Below are 22169 nucleotides of genomic sequence, written 5' to 3' on the forward strand. Positions count from 1 at the left end.
GCTGCCGGGCTATACCACAGCCACAGCAATGCCACATCCTTAACCCACTGAGCAAGGCCAGGGATTGAATCCGCATCCTCATGGATAATAGATTCATTTCTGCTGCACCACAACGGGAAGTGAAAAGCGAAATAACTATTTAAAAATGTTTAGGGAGTTCCCTTTTGATGCAGTGGGTTAAGGATCCAGCATTGTCACTGTAGCAGCTTGGTTACTGCTGTGGCTCAGGTTCAAACCCTCCCAAGAACTTCCACATGCCATGGATGTGGCCAAAAAACCCCCAAAGTTAAATAGTACTGCTGTTTCTTCACTTTGCAGTGTTTCTAACAGCATTTGGGATGACTGAGGTAAATATGCATTTCAATAGAGAAAAATAAAGTTAAGTGACACAAATGTTTACAATACATGACACATGCGTCAATTAATTAAAAAAAATTCTATGACAAAAAGAAAAGATGTATACTTCTGGATACAAAATTGATGGCTACTGATGAAGGAAGGCCCTTTCTATAGGAGGAACCTATAGTGAGCCCCTCTCAGCTGCATGATCTGAATCAAATATCAAAAAAAAAATAAAAAATCTGTATGGTCTCAATCAAATGAATTAATTCTATTTTGGAGTTCTAACGGATAAAATTTTGACAAGTTACATTCAGTAAAACTTGACAAGTTATATTCAGTAAAATTTTCTCAAAGGGAGAAATATGCATATTTTAGGTGAGATTTGGGCATCGATTATCAGCCTTTTGCTGAGTTTAGAAATCTGCCTATTTTAGTCATCAAATCTATTTAAATAGACACCTTCACTTACTAATAGCACATTATTCTTGGCTTTTTGTTGCACAAATAACAAAAAAAAGAGAAGGACATGAAAAAGAGATGAGAAAAATGAGGGGAAAATGGAAAATGAAGGAAACAGGAAATAAGGAAACAGAAATGGCACACCCATTACAATGTCTGCGAACGTACAAAGAGGTAAGTGGGAACACACCAAGCACTTACAATTGTGCTTAAACGTTTTACACTGTTGCACATTTCTTGCTTTCCACACACGTGTAGTATCTCAAGTTACTAGGTAAGAATCCAGTGAAAAAACAGCCAACAGCAATCACATACATTTTTGGAGAAGGCAGACATCCATTATTATTTTAGTAACATGACCACAGCTCTAAAAGCACAGCAGCATGAAACAATTCAAGGTAGACACATTGTTTTAATTTGTTCTTAAAAAAAAAAAAAAAGAAGAAGAAGAAGAAGAAGAAATGTTTGAACAACGTAAGGCACTTAAGACAGAAATTCTTTCTCCAGTTGGTACAAGGAGGGTGGGCCAGCTCTGCTCCCCATCCTGCACAGGGGCACCGTGCAGTCCCTGCTCTGGCCCTCAACGTCCGCGTCCAGTAGGCAAGGCACGTGCGCCCTAGTTCTCTCCTTGGCGCCCAGGGATTGGTCGGGAGCTGGCGCTGGGCCGCCCACCACAGGGCCGGCCTGGGCAGGCTGTGACCCTGTCCCCAGTGGTGGGAAGGCCGGGGACGCACCCACCCGGCTTCTCTGGGAGGAGGGGCGGGGCAGAGGCACCAAGTGGATAGCTCTTTGTTTTTCGGGCGGGACCTCACGTGGCAGGTCGCTGTGAGGTCCAGACCAGGAGGGGGGCATCCCCCAAACCCACGCAGGGGGCAGTTCCGAGGCTCTGGGGGTTGAGACGAGAGCGGCACCAGCTGGTTGAAAAGGCAAAGACAGCGTGTGATCAGGACAGTGAAAACGACGGTTATCAAGGAAAACCACCAGGATGACCTCATTTAGGTAACCGCCTGGGAGCGAGCTTCCGCAGAAAAACCTCAACACACACCTTGCCTTTAACATGTGAGGATACAATGTTTGTTTTTATGGAAAAGTACTGCATACCTCCCCTCGTGGCGCAGTGGTTAACGAATCCGACTAGAAACCATGAGGTTGCGGGTTCGATCCCTGCCCTTGCTCAGTGGGTTAACGATCCGCCTTTGCTGTGAGCTGTGGTGTAGGTCACGGATGCAGCTCGGATCCCGCGTTGCTGTGGCTCTGGCGTAGGTTGGCAGCTACAGCTCCGATTCGACCCCTAGCCTGGGAACCTCCATATGCCGTGGGAAGCAGCCCTAGAAAAGGCAAAAAAAAACCCCAAAAAACAAAAAAACACCATCAAAACAGTACTGCAACACTGGAAAGATTGCTTGAAACTATGGAAATCGGGCCTATAAAGAGCTCCATCATCATCATATGCTCAGGACAATGATCATTACAATTGTTTTATAAACAGAATCGACATCAAAATGATTAGACTGGATTAAAATTAGGACTTAAAAATGATGGTGAATATGACTACAATTTCAGATGACAGTTTGAAAAAATTAATGAAAGTGGTTACTTTTTAGGTTATACCTTCCTTTTCTTGTTTTGAAGAACTGACTTATTAGCACTCTAGTAATTGGCTTCAAATTAAAAAAAAAGTTTCTTATTGGATTGTGCTAGGATTTCACCACATACAGTTAAAAATTACCAATACTTTATTGCTTCATAAAAGAGCAATAAGGAGTTCCCGTCGTGGCTCAGTGGTTAACAAATCCGACTAGAAACCATGAGGTTGCGGGTTAGATCCCTGGCCTTGCTCAGTGGGTTAGGGATCCAGCGTTGCCGTGAGCTGTGGTGTGGGTCGCAGACACGGCTCAGATCCTGCGTTGCTGTGGATCTGGTGTAGGCCGGTGGCTACAGCTCCAATTCAACCCCTAGCCTCGGAACCTCCATATGCCACGGGAGCGGCCCTAGAAAAGGCAAAAAGACAAAAAAAAAAGCAATAAGCCATTTTATCTAGAGACATGAACAATAATATGAAAAAAAAAATCCTGTCTGGGTATAGCACTTAAAGAGATAAAGAAAAAGATAAAGCAAATGAAAGCAGTTTCAGTTTTAACATATGTTAATAACCAATGCTAGCTTAATATTTTACAATCTAAAAAGCATTTTTCATACACATTACCTCACTTAATTCCCATGACATATATCTGAGGTAGTTGTAATTATCTTTATGTACAAAAGACATAAATCCCACACAACGCCTACTGTCCACTTGGTTTTTACATCCCCTGATTTCAAATCTCAACATAAACTGGGCAGTGAGGCTGGCTGATGCAGAAGACGTGGTACCCCCAAGGGAGGTATGACCACCAGGGTTTTTTTTTTTTTTTTTGCTTTTTTTAAAGGTCCTCGCCTGTGGCATATAGATGTTCCCAGGAGAGAGGCTAGATGAGAGCTACAGCTGCCGGCCTACACCACAGCCACAGTAACCCAGGATCCAAGCCACATCTGTGACCTACACCACAGCTCATGGCCACGCTAGATCCTTAACCCATTGAGCAAGGCAGGGATTGAACCCGCATCCTCAAGGGTACTAGTCAGGTTGGTAACCCACTGAGCCACAATGGGTACTCCTCAGACAAGCACTTTTAGTCCCAGCTCTCCCACTAAATTATTGGTTCTGATTTAGGCAAATGACTGTCTTCCCACCATAAGGGGCTATGGGCAGTTATTCTCCACATTTCTGTTTTAATGTGCTATTATGTATTTATGTTACTGATGTTTCATTGTATTTTTTCCAGAATCCAAATGATAAAGTCAAATAAAAGAGTAAGGTAAAATTTGAAGATCTACGTGAATAGTGAGAACAAATCTATAAATATAATTGCTGGAAACAGAATCAATCAGAGGCCACACGCTTTTTCATTCTAACCTCTACTGTGGAGTTTCGTACCTGTAACCCCTAAAGCAGCCTACCTGGGGGCTGGAAAGCACATCCATCAGACATGGTCCGGCGGTGATGTGCTGCTCTCTCTTTTGAAGCAGAAGAAGGCACGTCCCCATGAGCCTGTTCTACGAAGGAAGGAGGCAGGTCTCCCCACACACTGCGAGCGACCTCCAGTCCTAGCATGGGGGCTGGCTCCTCAGCCCTCCCTCCAAAGCCAGGGCAAAGAGCTGGAGTGGGCATGTCAGGGTCACCAGGGGTGCGTGTGCTGCTCTCGAATGCATCTTCGCCGTCCGTCTGCAGCAGGCACTTGGTGGAGAGAGAAGGCATGGACAGGAGGCCCACAGCGCTGGGCAGGGTGGGTGAGGGGGTGCTGCTGGCCCCCTCGCCCGAGGTCGGCAGCCTCATGGCGGGGCTGGCGCCGCTGCGGGGCTTTGGAGCCCACTGGAAGATTCCCTCGCGCTTCTTCTTTTCCTCCTTGGCGGGGGGTTCTTCGGTGGCCTGTGCTTTGGCGAGCTCTCTGATATCCAGGCCCAGAGCCACGGATGCCAGCAGCACAGTGCAGCCATACAAAGCAGACTCCAGCTTCTTCCTCTGGGGGGGTCTGCTCAGGCTGTTTGGGGGGGTCCCCTGAGGAGTCCCGGTGGCAGGGCTTACAGGGACTCCCTCCTCCCAGCTTTCCACTTCCACCGGATTCTCTCTCTGGCCATCTTTCCAAAGAGGTAGATCAACATAGGCTTGACTCAGTGATTTTATCTGCTTTGGTTTTCTGTGTTCCAGTCCATCAGAGGCAGGCTTTGTCTCTTCACAGACACCTGAAGAGAGGTATAAATACACACACGCTAGTACCATCTTACAGGAAAATCTGTTTAGACTACACTGTAAAACAGGAGTTCCCATTGTGGCTCAGTGGGTTAAGAACCCAACTAGTATCCATGAGGATGGGGCTCAATTCCTGGCCTCGCTCAGTGGGTTAAGGATCTGGCATTGGCGTGAGCTGTGGTGTAGGTTGCAGACATGGCTTGGATCCAGTGTTGCTGTGGCTGTGGTGTGGGATGGCAGCTGCAGCTCCGATTCAGCTTGGGATCCTCCACATGCCATGGGTGAGGCCCTAAAAAAATATAAAATAAAAAAAAAAATAAAAGAGACCAAATTGAAAAAAAGCTAAAAAAAAAAAGGGTTGTAGGTCCCACCATGGCACAGTAGGTTAAGACTCTGACTGCAGTGGCTTGGGTTGCTATGGAGGTGCAAGTTTGATCCTCGGCCCAGTGCAGTGGGTTAAACGATCAGGTGTTGCTGCAGCTACAGCTCAGACTCAGTCCCTGGTTTGGGAACTTCTATGTGCCGCAGGGCCACAGGTGAGGCCATAAAATGAAAAAGGAAAAAAAAAAGAAAGAAAGAAAAAAGAGGGTAAATGCTGTTGATAAGTAAAAGCCACAGGTTTTAAAGTACACTGAATGTTTCCTTTACTGATAAGTACCACATACGTTCCCCTGAATTGTCATAATCTCTCCCCATCTTCCCATGACTGAGGGCAGGCATTTGCAGCCCCCAAACCAAGGTGAATACAGTCAATATCCATCCACATCGGGTCAAAGAGTCCTCTTCGGACTTGCACAGGCACTCAGCAGACACTACAGGCCAGGCCCTGGGAGGGGTGGGGTGAACAAAACAGGTAAAAGCTTGGCCATCGTGGAGTTGACATTCTAATTTGGAGGTGACAAAGAACACATACATTATAAGTGTCCATGCAGAATTTCAGATGAGAGATCTGTGAATACATGAAAATGGGTGCCGAGACAAGGATGCGGCAAGATACCACGTCAGAAGGGGCTTCCAGGAAACGCTTGGGCTGAGACCTGGACACACAGAAGGATGGGGCCACATGGATGGAACCTGAGGGGTACCTTCAGGCAGGACAGACAGTATAAGCCTTGTATTCACTGACTGCTCAAGTGAACTCAAGAGCTGACTTAAGGAAACCCAGCCGAGTCGATCAGATAAATGACTATAAATCACTTTACTTTCTCTGACTCCCCAGGGGAGGAGGAGTTAGTAGGATTGACAGAGTCTAAGAAAGAATAAAAAAATTAAGGGGAAAAAAGCAGAAGTACTTCTCTGATGGATCCCTCTCTCTGGATAAACAGTTGTAAATAAGGAAACACATCCTACAGAAATGACAGTTTTATTACTATTCACTATTCTTTGTTAGTTCTCCAACGATGTCTGACGATGCACTGCAGGGTATAATGAGAGGACTTCTTGCCTTCATGGGCAAGAAAGATTCAGAACACAAGGATGCATCTGACAACCGAAAGCACGTGCCAGGAATTTCAGAGCACCTGTCTTGTGGGCACCCGGACGTATTCATGGAGATACTTAGGCCCAAATCTTCTGCTCGTGATAACATAGAGGAAGAAAACTAGACGTGGGTGGTGAGTGATCATGTACTTGTAAAACTGGGCATAGCTCAGATGATAAATTTAACAAGTTATATTTTGCTAAAATATGTTTCATTTGGCCATCGTATCACAGGGCTGTCTTAAACTGTCAAGGATAAGGACCAATTTCCTTTTGTTTTAATAAAAATTTTTTTAGGGCTACACCTGTAGCAGGCATATGGAAGTTCCCAGCCTAGGGGTGGAAACAGAGCTGCAGCTGCCGGCCTACGGCACAGCCACAGCAACGCAACATCTGAGCGGAGTCTGAGACCTACACCACAGTTTGCAGCAACACTGCATCCTTAATCCACTAAGGGAGGCCAGGGATGGAACCTGCATCCTCACAGACACTATGTTGGGTTCTTAACCTGCTGAGAATTGGAACTCCCCAATTTTCTTTTCTTTGAGGAAAACAATCATTGAAAATTTCCAACCATTTCCATATCTCCTCAAACTTGTAATATCTGAATATCAAATAGGAATACTGAATGTTGAAAACAATCATGAATCATTTAAATTAGAGATTCCAATGTAAAACTCTCCAGCAGCAGTTTTCCATAGATAACCTGCTGATGGCATTTCACCAGGTCACAGGGTGGGAATATAGCCAGGAGACTACCCCTTAATCGCAGCAGAATTTCAGGGTGCCTGTAAATGTTCATACTTACTACCTCCTATGCTAAATCAATTAGTTGTATATAATTAATTATACTACTTTTTCTGGTAAAGAACAGGAGTTAACAAGTTCCTAATAAATGATGTGGAGCCTAATTACTTTCCACCACGAAGGCTGATAGGACAGAATGTAACTTCTGAGCTTAGCACAGCGATCTGACTACCCACTACATGCAGTGTTAAGTTTCCCTACGTTACTTGAGCAACGTAAGAGACTGTTACAGCAAAGCTCCTGGAACGCTCAGAGGCCAAGTCTAACTCAAACAAATTCTTTCTTTTTTCTTTTTGCTTTTTAGGGCTGCACCCCACGCACATGGAGGTTCCCAGGTTAAGGGTCGAATTGGAGCTACAGCTCCCGGCCTACGCCACGGCCACAGCAAACTTGGGATCCGAGTTGCATCTGTGACCTACACCACAGCTCACGGCAATGCTGGATCCTTAACCCACTGAGCAAGGCCAGGGATCGAACCTGCATCCTCATGGATCCTAATCGGGTTTGTTAACCGCTGAGCCACAAAGGGAACTCCTAATTCAAACAAATTCTACTTCCCGACGCACATTTACCTGGCTGGTCCACAAATAAAGAAGCCAACGGCACAGTTTTCTGATTTTTTATTAAGACAGTTGACCAAGGGCTGTTGCCATCTGAGAGAGGTCTTATTCTAGAAGAGAAAAATGTTTTATTTTGAGATAATAGAACCACGTGATACACAAATTAGGTTTTGGAGGATACAGGTCAACAATATTTTTCGTTAAAGAAAAACATTTGTACTCTGTTTTAAAAGAACTCAGCAGAATACAAATAAACCCTTAACATGAGACAGACTTTTTTTAACTGCTTAACTAATAATAGTTAACTGAGGATGATGAACTCATTCGGAAGTTAGATGCATATTCAGGTATCTCTGCATTATTCTAAATGCTTTTAAAAAGTTAAGCCCAGCCATTGAAATATTTAAAAGACAGTGCCCTTAGAGTTCCCATTGTGGCGCAGCAGAAACAAATCTGACTAGTAACCATGAGGTTGCGGGTTTGATCCCCAGCCTTGATCAGTAGGTTAAGGATCCAGCGTTGCCATGAGCTGTGGTGTAGGTCACAGAAGCAGCTCAGATCCTATGTTGCTGTGGCTGTGGCGTAGGCTGACACTGTACCTCCAATTTGACCCCTAGCCTGGGAACCTCCATATGCTATGGGTGTGGCCCTAAAAAAAAAAAGACACTACACACTGTAATGCCACCAGAAGCCACACACTCACCTTTCTTTGCAATCAGCTCTCTCTTTCATTTGAATCGAATTTGGTCCCCAGGTACAACCCTTTTTCTTGAAATTCCTTTTTACATCTTCAAATTCTTCTTGTCGACAGACCGTGTTCCTTCCCCAAGTTTTATTGCTTTCATCTGAGGTCACTAGACAGACAGCATTGCTCATTAACCAGTTAAAAAGTTTTTAAGTTAAAATGAATCAGATCAGCTGTAAAACTATCTTCTGAAAACATGTAAACTATTAAGAAACATGAAAACAAAGAAGAAATGACTTTCTTCACCCTATCGATGGCAAACTTCTTTCTCTAATGGTAACAGCAACAGAAGTAGAGTAAACGAAAAGACACACATTCAAGGTAAATTAGCAGTAAAAAGTTGATTATTTATTCATCTATGTATTTAACGTTATGCCTGGGGCACTCTGCTGTACATCAGAAATTGCCACAATATCGTAAATCAACTATACTTTAACCAAAAAAATATTTATTTAAAAAAGGAAGAAAACAAAATGCTGGGGGAAAAAAAGTCAATATTATGTGACAGTTAGGATTTTGTTTTATTTGAGGAAAAAAAAGTCACATTGAACACTTAAAACACACTTAGCACCTAATTTTTTAACCAAATCAAAGTTTTGAACCTAAGGAATGAAGGTACTTTAAAAAAAAAAAAAAAGTATAGTTGATTTATAGAGTACTGCATTTTTAAATTTTTTTTTGTCTTTTGTCTTTTTTTTTTGTTGTTGTTGTTGTTGTTGTTGTTGCTATTGCTTGGGCCGCTCCCGCGGCATATGGAGGTTCCCAGGCTAGGGGTCGAATCGGAGCTGTAGCCACCGGCCTACGCCAGAGCCACAGCAACGCGGGATCCGAGCCGCGTCTGCAACCTACACCACAGCTCACGGCAACGCCGGATCGTTAACCCACTGAGCAAGGGCAGGGACCGAACCTGCAACCTCATGGTTCCTAGTCGGATTCGTTAACCACTGTGCCACGACAGGAACTCTTCCTAAATTTTTTTTTTATTGAAGTATAGTTTCAAAGTTACACTTTAAAATTGGAATTTAAGCCAATTTTTCATTAGTCATCATAACTGACTACAATTACCTGTTAAAATCTGAACATAAGTAAGTTTCCCCCCATCTTGTGGTGCCTCACAGGGAGTTTCTATCCATGTTTAAGAGCCACATGCTGCTGACACACATACGTGCCAGCCTTCTGGCCTCTCCGTAACTAGCAGCTGCCTTGAGAATCACTGGGGAGAGTGGCTGTTATTACTCGGAAAACAACCCTGACACACACCAGAGGTTCTGAAAACACAACATTATGACATATCTGCAGTGGATAAAAATATCCACATAAAATAAAGTAGAGAGAAATAATATATAAAGTTTACATAATGCATTTATATTAAAAAAATGTTTATGAGGAATTCCCGTTGTGGCTTGGTGGAAACAAATCTGACTAGCATCCATGAAGCTGCAGGTTTGATCCCTGGCCTTGCTCAGTGGATTATGGATCCGGCATTGCCATGAGCTATGGCGTAGTTCTCAGATGTGGTTTGGATCCCACACTGCTGTGGCTGTGGTGTAGGCCAGCAGCCGCAACTCTGATTTGACCCCCTAGTCTGGGAACCTCCATATGCTGTAGATGCAGCCCTAAGAAGACAAAAAAAAAAAAATTAAGTCTTTAGGCATACACGTGCACATCCACACATCCATACAGAGGAGAAGGTAATAAACCCAGACTTCAGGATGTAAACTGGTACAACCATTATGGAAAACATTATGGAGGGATCTCAGAAAACTAAATACAGAGCTACCATATGATCCAACAACACCAGATCCTTAACCCGCTACTCTACAAGAGACCCTACGCTGGTATTCTTTCCACTGTGTCCAGGATAATCTTTTTTTGTTTGATTTCTCTGAAATGATTCCCATGCTGCTCAATGCGTGTAATTACCCCTTCCCTTAATTCCAGATTTTTTTTTTTTTGCTTCTTACAATGCTCTCAGCATCAGTTTTTCTCACTCAAGTTTACTCAACGTTTCCCCGTGGCTGCTCCAGGGCAACATACCAGACCTCATCTACGACGCCTGGTGAGAGGCCATCCATCCCCTGAATCAGATGCATGTGTATGTGTACCTGACCTGCTGTGAGGCCAGATCCTCACAATAACTACATACTTATGTGGAAGAGACAGAATCAGGCAGAAACCCCCAAGGCCGCAAAGAACTTCAGAATAAGAATAATGATGACCATCACAGCAATGGCCAACTCAAGCAGGGCGCTGACCATGGTAAGACACTGTTCTGAGCACTTCATGTCCATTGGACCTTTTATTTTGTGGCCGTTTCTTAAAGAACTAAATAAACATACAATCCAACAACCCCACTCCTTGGTGTGTGTGCCAAGAAGGTGGAAACTGATGTCCACATGAAACCCCACACATGAATCTTTAAAGCATCTACATTCACAACTGCCACATTATAACCTGGAAGCAGCCCAGATGTCCTTCAGGAGGAGAACAGCTAGATGGCAACACCCTCAGACAATGGAAGCTGACTCAACATTCAAAGGAAATGAGGTGTTTTTTGTTTTTTTTTTTTTTTGTCTTTTTAGGACCGCACTCGTGGCATATGGAAGTTCCTGGGCTAGGGGTCGAATCAGAGCTGCAGCTGCCGGCTTACACTACACATCTGTGCCACGTCTGCGACCTATACCACAGCTTATGACAATGCCGGATCCTTAACCTGGGGCCAGGGATCGAACCCGCATTCTCATGGACACTATCTTGGGTTCTTAACCCACTGAGCTACAACAGAAACTCCTTTTTTATGTCCCTTTCACGAAGCCCTTACACCTTCCAGGCAAAGGCAAGGTACAAAGCTTGGCTTTGAAAAGGGCATTCTCAGGAAGAGAAATTAGTTATATTAAATGATAGTACTTTAAGTTCTAGAATTATACATTTATTTAGATTACTTCCCTTTAATGGTGAGTAAACTGGTATCCTAGAAGCTTTAAAAAAAATCTCTACTGGTGTCAAGGTTTTCACTACCAAAAGGGGAACATAAAAAAAAAAAAAGAAAAGAAAAAGAGAAATGGACTGCAGGCTGATTATGGAAAATATTCTGAAAAATCTCCCTCTAAATAAAGATAATAAGCAGTGGAGAATTACGTTTGATAGAGAAAAGAGAGAATGTAAATTATTTGACATGACAACTTAGGCTGATTACAGATTACTCACACACATACATATTAAATGCATTCTTCTTTTGCTTAGACTACTTTTGGGGTTTATATGGATTCACTTTTGAAAAAAAAATCAATTTTTATCTCATTCCACTAAACTCTGATTCAGGGTCTAACTGAAACTCTCACCTAGGGAGGATGCCAGAGGAATCAGCAGATGTATTTTTGCACTGGGCTGAATCCTCTTAAACCAAAATACAAAGATGGTATTTTGAAGGACAGATCTTCCTCGACTTCTGATGGGGTTACACCCTGATAACCCATCAGAAGTTGAAAATATCGTAAGCTGAAGACGTATTTGGCACACCTGACCTGGTGAACATCATGGCTCAGCCCAGCCCACCCTAAACGTGCTCAGAACACGCACACTGTCTGTAGTCAGACAAAATCTTGTAAGGCAAAGCCGCTTTATAACCAAGTCGACTACCACACGTAATTCATTTGAATACTGTACTGAAAGTGAGAAACACAGTGGTGATGTGGGTACAGAGGGGTCGTAGGTGTATGGTAGTTTCCCCTCGTGATCGCGGGCTGACTGGGGGCTGCAGCTGTCCCTGCTCCGCATCATGAGAGGATCTGACAGCCTGTCACCTGCCCAGGAAAAGATCAAAACTCCAAATCTGAAGTATGGCTGCTACTTTTGTACCATCATAAAACAAACAAACAAACAAAAAAACCCTAAGTTGAACCATCATAAATGGGGGACCATCTGTATTAAGTTGGTCAATATAGACCAAATTAAAGCTAAATCTCAAAAGTGAGATTTTTTTTTCTTTACAAAACAACAAAACAAATGGAAGTAGCCTTGAAATCCCAATTCCATTTTCCAAAATACCCATTAATATGCTACTGATATAATTAGGTCATGCAAACTTTGCATATAAGCACTGAACAAAATGTCTCAAGATACGATTTCACTTTCTACTCTGTGGCCTGGTCATATCATCCACTGTACAGCCTCTAAAGATCATTTATTGTGAAAACAAGACTAAGGAACATAAAGCCAACTTCTGCTTTCCAAAGAGTTGTGACACCTACAAAACATCACATGCTTAAGAATGAGCTATAAAAACATGTCTGCTGAAGCTGAATCCATGTCAGTCAGCTGCAGAATTCCACCCAGGGGCCCCTGTTCTGGGGAGAGAGCTTACGCTGTATAGCTCGGAGTCGTGGGATCACGGTGGGGCTACTGGGCGGGCTGGAGCTGCTGCTGTTCAAACTCCTCCGTTTATCCAGGTTGGGGGAGGCCTGCACCGTGATTTTGTGCTGGAAGTCTGTTGGATGTGGGGAAAAAAAAAAGAGAGAAAGAGAGAGAGAATTGAGATTCCATGATTTTAGGTTCTTTTTGCAGCCCATCTTTTGCAAAGGGCAATAAATACAGAAATTGCCAGACAGGAAGAGTATGGTCTATCTTGGGAATACTGTTCCCCTTCTTACTTATCTTCCATCCAGGTTCAAGTCCATGAGTGATGACTCAGACTCATGGTGCGTTAGGCACAGTGAGACCACATACACGCTCACCAGGAAAGGAAATATTACTGAGTTCCTGTAGAGCTCGACTCTTCTGGGAAGAAAGTTAGCTTCCTTCAGTCTGACACAGATGAAACAAAACTGAAATAGGGGACACCTGCGTTTAAAGGAGTCCTGGTTCTGTCACCAACAAACGATGGACCCCAAGCTAGTAAGGAGCTGCTCTGAGCCAGTTTTCGTGGAGCCGGGGGAGCTGTGGTGATTACAACAGAAAACGTGCATTATGTGGGGGTTGGGACACGCTCCCCCAACATGTACTCCTTAGCTATCACATTTCTACACGACTGTCCACTTTTCATCAACCTAGCATGGAAACGTCCAGGCCTGTGCCTTTGGGTCATTTCCTTACACAGGCTCCCATGTCAGAGAAACGTGTATTTAAGAGATTTTGGGGCTTTCCCCTGTTGATCTGTCTTTGTCAGTTTAATTTTCAGACTCAGCCAGGGTCAAGGGAAACTCCCCTCTCCTACAGTTAAAAGCATTTTGGCGTCTAGGTACCTGCACGTGATGGGTACTATCACTTAAATATAATACAGGGGAGCTGTCATGCCAGAGAGATGCCAAGAATTATGGGAATACGTGAAAGAAAAGGAATATCACCACAGGACAGAGGAGAGTGTCTGGGAAGACTCTGTAAACTGTCAGAAAAACTACCGAAAACTTAAGAGGCAGGTAAAAGAAATTACCGGGTGTTCATTCAGTGCAGTACTGAGCTTAACCTCTGACTGACTTTCTACTGACTGGGCTATTTTTACAACTCAGGAGGGGCAGAGGTTAACTTGTAGATTCTGTGTAGTGATGATGCAAATGATTTCTGTTTGGGTGTTAAAAGAATATCCTGAAGGTTATGGTTTATTGCCACACTGGGCATTAACCAGGTCTGGGTGTAACCTAGCAGTATCCTGCTAACATTTCTTTATTAAATTGACCATTTATACTTAGCTCCTCAAATTCTCATGTGAACCAATTTTAACTGGTTCCCTCATTAATTAATAAGTTGAACAGGAGTTCCCGTCGTGACTCAGAGAATCTGACTAGTATCCATGAGGACACAGTTCAATCCCTGGCCTCTATCAATGGGTTAAGGATCCGGCATTGCTGTGTGCTGTGGTGTAGGTTGCAGATGTGGCTTGGATGTGGCTTGGATCTGGCGTGGCTGTGGCTGTGGTTAGGCCAGCAGCTGCAGCTCTGATTTGACCCCCTAGTCTGGGAACCTCCATATGCCATGAGAACGGCTCTAAAAAGACCAAAAAAAAAAAAAAAGAAAATTGAATAAAATCTTTTTTTAATTAAAAATTTATTTCTATTTTTATTTTCTGCTTTTTAGGGCTGCACCTGCGGCATATGGAAGTTCCCAGGCTAGGGGTCAAATTGGAGCTACACTGCTGGCCTACACCACAGCCACAGCAACTCAGGACCCAAGCTGTGTCTGTGATGTACACCACAGCTCATAGCAACACCAGATCCGGAACTCCACAGCTCGAGGCCAGGGATTGAACCTGAATCCTCATGTATACTAGTCATGCTTATTAACTGCTGAGCCACGAAGGGAACTCCTGAATAAAATCTTTGATACATGTTCACTTCACATTTTCAAGAGAGTTATAATTTGCCTTTTTGAAAATTATATTTTAAAGAACCACCTGGTGTTTGAAATGAGGAGTTGGGAGTTTGGTAGGCAAGATACCCATCTAATCGCTCATGCTAGAAATCTGCAATTTTTCTTGACATTGTCTTTACCCTGACCTTCCATATCCAACCAAACATAAAATACCTTGCAAATTCTGTTATATATTCTTCTTAGAGTTAAGAAATGTATAAGCTCAGTTCTGGAGTTAGAAAACTCCAGATATGAACCCCAGTTTGCCATTTACTAGAGTTTCAAGAAAGTAAGTTAATCTCTTTTAAGTCACAGCATTTTCATTAACAAAAATGGAAAAAAGTAATTATTCCTATTTCATAGTTTTGCAGTTAAAAAATAATTATTCTTAATTCATAGGACAGCTAGGAAAAATTAAATACAAGGAAGTATACAGAAAATACTTAGTACAGGGGTCAGGACACGGTAAATGCTTAATCCACGTTGATGTCACTTTCTGTTGTGTCCACCTCTGCTGCCACCATCATTTCACACTAAGGCTGTTACAACTCCTCGATCCATCTTTCAGCATCTCCATTTGCACTCCCTGGTCTGCCTCACAGCAGCCACTTGAAAAAATGCATGCCCGTCACTCCCCTGCTTAAAGTCCTTCAAAGGCTTCTCACAGCTCTTGTTATAGGTCGAAATCATAACATACACTACAACCCCCTGCAGATCTGAGTCTGGGATCGTTGTGCCCCTCGAGCTGCATCTTACCCTGCTCTCCCATCACTCCCGCTGTGGTTAGACCAGGGACCAGCAGACTCTTCCTAAGAAGTAGCCACACGAACACTTTAATTTCTATGGCATTTCATATGGGCCATATGCTCAGTGGACAGAGGCGAAGAGCATCATACAAACACATAAGTAAGGGCGCCCCAGGGCAATTTCTGCTCTGGACCCTGCGGTTTACATTTTGTGCAATGTTCACACGTCAGAAAAATCTTCTTTTCAAGTATTTAAACGTGTATAAAGCATTAGTTGGTGGGCTCGAGAGAACAGGTGGGAAGCTGGAGTTGGCTCGGGGTGCAGCATCAAGCCACATCAGTCTTTTTCCCATTCCTGAAAGGAACCAAATTTCTTTGCAGGTGCTCCCTGCTTGTTCTTTTGCTTCCCCTCATATTTGGTAAATTCCCGCTTCCTTCAAGTTTCTATTTAAATGTTACTCCCTGAGGAAGCTCCTTAGACCAGGAGACATCTCCCTGCTAATCACTGTAGTCACAGTAGCAAATAATTATGGCAAAAAAATAAGCATTTGTTTAAGTATCATCTTAATGATGTCATACACGGTCAGCTCTTTATGGGCGGAGCTGTCAGTTACCATCACCAGGACATCCCCTCCAAACAGGCACAGGGCTGCACCCAGGAAAAGATGTTTAGTAATAAACCTGTGCTGAATGAATGTCTTCTATGCTGAAGATAAGTAACATGAGGGCATAGATTATGTTTATTTTATCATAACCCCTGGTCCTTTCATTCATTTGTTGAATGAAAAAAGTGTCCAAGATTTGGCAAAGGTGCTTTCATTCATTTGTTGAATGAAAAAAGTGTCCAAGATTTGGCAAAGGTGCTTCAAGTTAACTGCTGAGAAACAGACAGCAGGTGAAGGGTGGTTTGGAAGACAGAGCAAATGGAAATAAAGTGCCAGATGGGGGGCCTCGTCTGCCTGCCGTGTAAGGAAGGCAGGAAGATGTGACTGGGCAGAGCAGTTTAAGTAAAGGAAGGAATGAATGCAAGAAAGCAGTTCATCAGGACAGATGATTGACTGAACCGGGGGGAGGGGAAAGGAAAAGAAAGCAATAGTCTTATCCAGAGATAAGAATTTTTTTTTTCTTTTTAGGGCAACACCTGAGGCATATGGAAGTTCCCAAGCTAAGGGTGGAATTGGAGCTACGGCTGCCGGTCTATATCACGACCACAGCAACACCAGATCCAAGCTATGTCTGTGACCTATACCACAGCTCACAGGCAACATCGGATCCTTAACCCACTGAGCAAGGCAAGGGATTGAACCCTCATCCTCATGGATACTATTCAGGTTCTTAATCCGCTGAGCTGCAACAGGAACTCCAGAAATCAGGACTGGAGCAATTCATTTAGACTGAAGTGCTTAAAGGTTCAACTGGGCCTGTGATTTGTCCCTAACACTGCAGAAGCACATTCTCCATGAGATTTGTTTTTTTGGGGGGGCGGGGGGCGGCTGTGCCGGTGGCATGTGAAGTTCCCGGTCCAGGGATCGAACCTGCACCACAGCAGCGATCATGCGGATCCTTAACCTGGTGAGCCACCATCTCCGAGTTCTGACAGCAGGAGGAGCCTCCAGTCCAGAGCAGAAGGCAGGCATGCTCTTGTGGGCCTCAGAATTAGAACACGGAACCAAGCCTCTGCATCTGGGTAGCAGATCCCGGGAACAAACGACGGGAGAAGAGACACCAGGGACCCGTCAGGGAACCATCAGGAAAGGTTGTGGGCAGGACACGTCTCAGAGACATAAGACTAGATTTTAACAAGACGTATGATTCAGAGTGAGTCTGGTCTTCCGAAAAACATCTAAATACTTTCACTTGGGGTGGGGGAGGGCACTACTTAAGCATAAATAAAAGTCTTTATTATAAACCTCCTTGTCCCTATAAAACAGGGAAAGATTAATTCTGTCTCAGTTATACATTTAGGAAAACCCAAGCTGAACTGACAGAACACTGTAAATCAATTATACTTTAATAAAAAATTGTTTTTTAAAAAAGGAAATCTGGAGTTCCCGTCGTGGCGCAGTGGTTAACGAATCCGACTAGCAACCATGAGGTTGCGGGTTCGGTCCCTGCCCTTGCTCAGTGGGTTAACGATCCGGCGTTGCCGTGAGCTGTGGTGTAGGTTGCAGACTCGGCTTGGATCCCGAGTTGCTGTGGCTCTGGCGTAGGCCGGTGGCTACAGCTCCAATTCAACCCCTAGCCTGGGAACCTCCATATGCCATAGGAGCGGCCCAAGAAATAGCAACAACAACAACAACAACAACAAAGACAAAAAAGACAAAAAAAAAAAAAAGAAATCTTAGGCTGAATTGTTAAGGGGCCCTGGCTGATGTCCAGCTTTTCATTGGCTAGAATTCTTCTCAAGGTATTTGCCTGTGGCCGGTTATCATGTGGTCCGCAGGCTGCTGAGTACAACCTGAGCTTGTATCTTCACCTCAATATTTCTGTTTCATTCAGGACACTGATGCGACTCAGCAGCAGTCATCATTTTCAGGCTGAAAGGCAGTGTTCTCTAGAGTCCTCACAGGGCTCCCTCACCCCCACAAACACACACTCGCTCACACTCCAGCACTTGGGAAGTGGCTGAAGTTAGCACACCCCTTCTCTGGAGACACGCCGACTCCTGAAAGCTTCAAAACCTCTCTGTCCTGTTTCCTGTGTTCTAAAAACACAACTTTCATTCCAGATAAACCTAATACAGAGGGAGTGATGTCAAGGGGAAGCAATATAAAAATATCTGCCACGATCATTCTTTCCCTTCCTACAAACTCCAAGAAATGCCAAGAATGCACAAAGTATAATTTACCAAATCGCAGATTACGCCACCTCATTTGATAAGCATTTATCTTCTCTATGTGGTAACACAGCAGGGCTGCTGGCAGAAATAATTACATTTGAGTTTTCTAGCAGTAAGTCACCATAGCTACGAAGAGCCAGAAGTTAAAAGCTCACATCAATGATTCTGAAGGGCAATATTATAATAATTTGATAATTACTCACATGCAATAACATTTTTGAAAGACCTGCAGGCATAAACGTTAAGGGCTAATTTGTAGGTGTCTCAAAGGTTTCTGAGAAATTCTTTAAGCTAGTTACACAAGGGAAGAAGCCTGCAAAAGGGGTTTGGTCATTCGGTGTCCTGGAAGGAATGGGTCACCCCCCTTCAATCCACCACCTCTCAGCCATTTCTTCCTTGATGACATACCATTAAATAGTACAAAAATCTGGTAACGCAAAGAATTCTCTAATAGATGATAGTATTGGAGTCAGCTAACTCCCCTGACCTTAACATACACATAATTACTTTCTCTTCAGAGCAAAATTCCTGAAGGAGAAAAATAATTATTTTTATAGTTATCATTCTTTTCTTTGGCTCTTTGTATGTGTGTCCTGCTTTGGGATACTGTGCAAGTACTGTGTGGGGGGGTGGTGTATGTGTATGTATGTGTGTGTAAGGGTGTGTGCATATATTTGCATATGCATGTGTATGTGTGAGTGTGCTAGCATGCACGTGTGTGTGTGTGTGTGTGTGTGTGTGTGTGTGTGTGTGGTGGGGGGATGGAGAGTTGGGCGATTCTAATGAGAAAGAGTTTCCATAGTGGTACCTCCTGTATCACCACAGTACAGCGTCCTCTTCTGGACAGGAGAGGAAACTGCCACCCTGAATTGCAGAGGTGCCATTTCATTCCTTCAAAATGGATTAGGATTACAGTAGTAGATTTTTTTTGGGGGGGGGTTGTTTTAACTAGAATCTTTTATGAAGTGGCACAAGGTAGATAAATGTAACACTAAAATAACCCCTCTAGTCTCTGATAGAGAAAAATAATACAATTCGGGAATAATATAACCCTAGCAAGAACAGTGGCATATATTCAGTGCAAGGCATTCGCTAAGTCACCTTTGAGAAGCAGCACCTCAGGAATGCTGAGGTATTTTATTTAATCACTCTCCCATGAAGATGAAAGAATCACTGGAATGATTTGTTTCTCCCAAGTTTATTTTTCCATTAGTTTCTAATTAGCTCCCCCTCCAAAGTTTCCCAAGGGAATCAATGAACATTAATTATGGTAACATGGTGACAACACAGAGGAACGCTGGTATTGGGACCAGAGGAGCAAACTCACACCAAGGGCCTCCTGGAACTTTTCTGTCCTCTAGACTGGAGAGTAGAAGCCTCATCATAAAGAAAAGAGACTGTTTTAAATTATATCTGACATGAGACATCCCAGGCAGTGGTCCTTCCACTTACACTCTGGCTAAAAGCAAACATTAGAAGAGAACAAGGAAAAGTTCCTTTTTTGTTCCCAGAGAGGTCAAAGGTAAAATGAATGAGGACCCACAGTCTGTTCTCACCTCATCAAACCACATCATCAGTAACGGGGACCATGCACACTCCTGATTGCCCCATACCAGCAATTTTCTGATCAGCTGAGGACCTGGGCAGTAACCTAGTGTCACAGTATGCAGCAAGGCTTCCAGGATTTTTACAAGACAGTTTATACATACTTTACATAAAACAAAACTGTTGTCGCTGTAATTTAATTTATAGCTCCTTGTAGAAGCCATAAACTTAGTGACGAAACAGCGACCTTCTGCTCTGGATGTTCACCACGTGGTGGAAGGCAGGTTCAGTGCAATCAGCTAAGGAGGAATTTCCGCTTCGGTTTCAAAAGGCGTAAATCAATGACTCCATTACGAGAGAGGACATTTGGGGTAGATGTGACACACCCCTACGGGGTTTATAAGAAAACGCGTGAGGTCATCATGCTACGGCCTCAGGCTGAAGCAAGAGGTGAAGATATCCACGCAGTGCTTTACAATTCCACTCCCCAGGCCTGAGGAGACGGCGACGAAGGTGGGAGGGGAGCACACAGGTCTCAGGAAGCCTGGGGACGGGACGTACCTGAAGGTAAACTGATTCGATGCCCATCTTTGAGCTTTAAGCGGCTTCTCTTGAACTTGCCCTTCCTCTTCTTGACGTTGGGCTTCTCCTGGTTCAGCTGGAAGATGAGGATGTTAAGCTCGCGCTCCAGCACATCGATCTCCCGCTCGGCCAGCTGCTGCTCCCGCCGCCTGAGCAGCTCTTCCTGTGACTTCTGCTGCAGGGCGGCCCTCATCAGCTCCTCCTCTCGGGACCGCAGCTCCTGCACAGGGGACAGGCCGGTCACCTCGGGCTGTCATGCGCCCCTGAAGCTCCACCACCATTCTCCCAAGATCCCCCTCTGCAGCTGAGACAGGCTAGACCTGAAGACTTACACCAGGCCTGGCCATGGGCTCCAACAGGCTCTTCTACTTTTATGATTGATCACAAAAGAGACATCGCACTTTTTTAGACCCAATTGTAACATCTCTCTCTCTTCACCTCTGGCCTCTATAACCACCTGACACATAAAACGTATAGCAACACACAGCAACAAAGTACCGATATGAAGGACGCATTTAAAATTAAAGCCAAAGGTGGAGTTCCCGTCATGGCTCAGTGGTTAACAAATCCGACTAGGAACCATGAGGTTGCGGGTTTGATCCCTGGTCTTGCTCAGTGGGTTAAGGCTCCGGCGTTGCCGTGAGCTGTGGTGTAGGTTGCAAATGCGGTTCGGATCCTATGTTGCTGTGGCGCTGTGGCTTGGGTCACTGCTATGGCTGGGGTTTGATCCCTGGCCTGGGAACTTCTGCATGCTGTGGGTGCAGCACCCCCCTCCCCCGCCCCAAATTAAATTAAAGCCAAAAGGGAAAGCTTGACTAATTAAAGGGTAATTCTGCTAGCCCCCAAAAACTGCAGCAGTTCTGACTGCTTTGCTTACGGACTTCCTTAGGGTATTTAAGAATTTGCTTAAAGAATTAAAACATCTTGGTAGAGAGATTAAAGTGAAAAACAAAGTGACTATGGCAAGACTCAGGTGAAAGCTCATCAGAAATGAAAATGCAACATCTCTAAAACTATAAGCCAATGGGAAAGATACTCAGTACACAAAGAACTTTTCAGGATCCCACAGGTAGATGGGAACTGTCACTTTATGTACAGATGTCATGAATTATCTAATAAAATCCCTCTGTCCTAATACTTACTAAAAGGTAACTTCCTCTTGGTTTTGGTTTTAGAATTATTGAACTTGCAAGAAACAAAAAGCTATGAAGAATACTTTTATTCCTATTAGAGAAAAATTGTGCAATAGTAAAGCTGAGAATTCCAAAGTTTTTAATCTACATCCCCAATTCTGCCAAGTGTCCTATTCTTTTTCTTTTTTTTTAAAGAGCCGAACACGCAGCATGTTCCCAGGCTACGGGTCAAATCGGAACTGCAGCTGCTGATCTACTTGACAGCCACAGCAGCTCGGGATCTGAGCCATGCCTGCAACCTACACCATATCTCATGGAAATGCCGGCTCCTTAGCCACTGAGTGAGGCCAGGGATCAAACCCACATCCTCATGCAGGTTCTGATCCGTAACCCACTGAGCCCCAACGGGAGCTCCCCGAATGTCCTGTTCTTTTCCAGAGACATAAATATTCCTTTCAGTCTGAGCAACTTTCTCTCCTAGGGCACTCTGCTGATAAATCAAGCATTCAGATAGAAAGCGAGGTGTTTGCAAACTTTTATTTGCACTGCTCCAGACAAACTTAATCTCAGAATATCCTACTGCCAAAAACTTTCTGAGAAGCCCCACCTTCTCAGGTGGAGCTCTGAGCTGTGAGCTTTGAGGGCACCGCGTGAACACGTCACACTTGCGGCAGGCAAGTCGAGTTTACAGGGGGTGAAGAGACACTGTCAGATGGAGGCCTGTGGAAGGAAGGAGAGCTGAGGGACTCAGGCTACTCATCCCTTGACTTTGTACAGATGGGCTCAAGGAGCAATCGGAG

The 22169-nt window shown here is 44.1% G+C and overlaps 1 protein-coding gene across 1 annotated transcript in view; it reads right to left on the bottom strand.

The window, feature by feature from the left end:
• Positions 1–235: 235 nt before the first annotated feature.
• Positions 236–22169, bottom strand: part of MAP3K21 (mitogen-activated protein kinase kinase kinase 21) — a 55717-nt gene continuing 33783 nt past the window's right edge. Inside the window, exons 5-10 of the mRNA XM_047761251.1 lie at positions 20216–20456; positions 12546–12668; positions 8141–8291; positions 7450–7547; positions 3802–4584; positions 236–1715 (exon numbers count right to left, since the gene is read on the bottom strand). Of these exons, the coding sequence (XP_047617207.1) occupies positions 1285–1715; positions 3802–4584; positions 7450–7547; positions 8141–8291; positions 12546–12668; positions 20216–20456 (1827 nt within the window). The 3' untranslated portion in view covers positions 236–1284. The remainder of the gene's footprint in view (positions 1716–3801; positions 4585–7449; positions 7548–8140; positions 8292–12545; positions 12669–20215; positions 20457–22169) is intronic.

The sequence above is a fragment of the Phacochoerus africanus genome, chromosome 15 (assembly GCF_016906955.1).
Source record: "Phacochoerus africanus isolate WHEZ1 chromosome 15, ROS_Pafr_v1, whole genome shotgun sequence".
In the NCBI taxonomy this organism is placed as follows: Eukaryota; Metazoa; Chordata; class Mammalia; order Artiodactyla; family Suidae; genus Phacochoerus; species Phacochoerus africanus.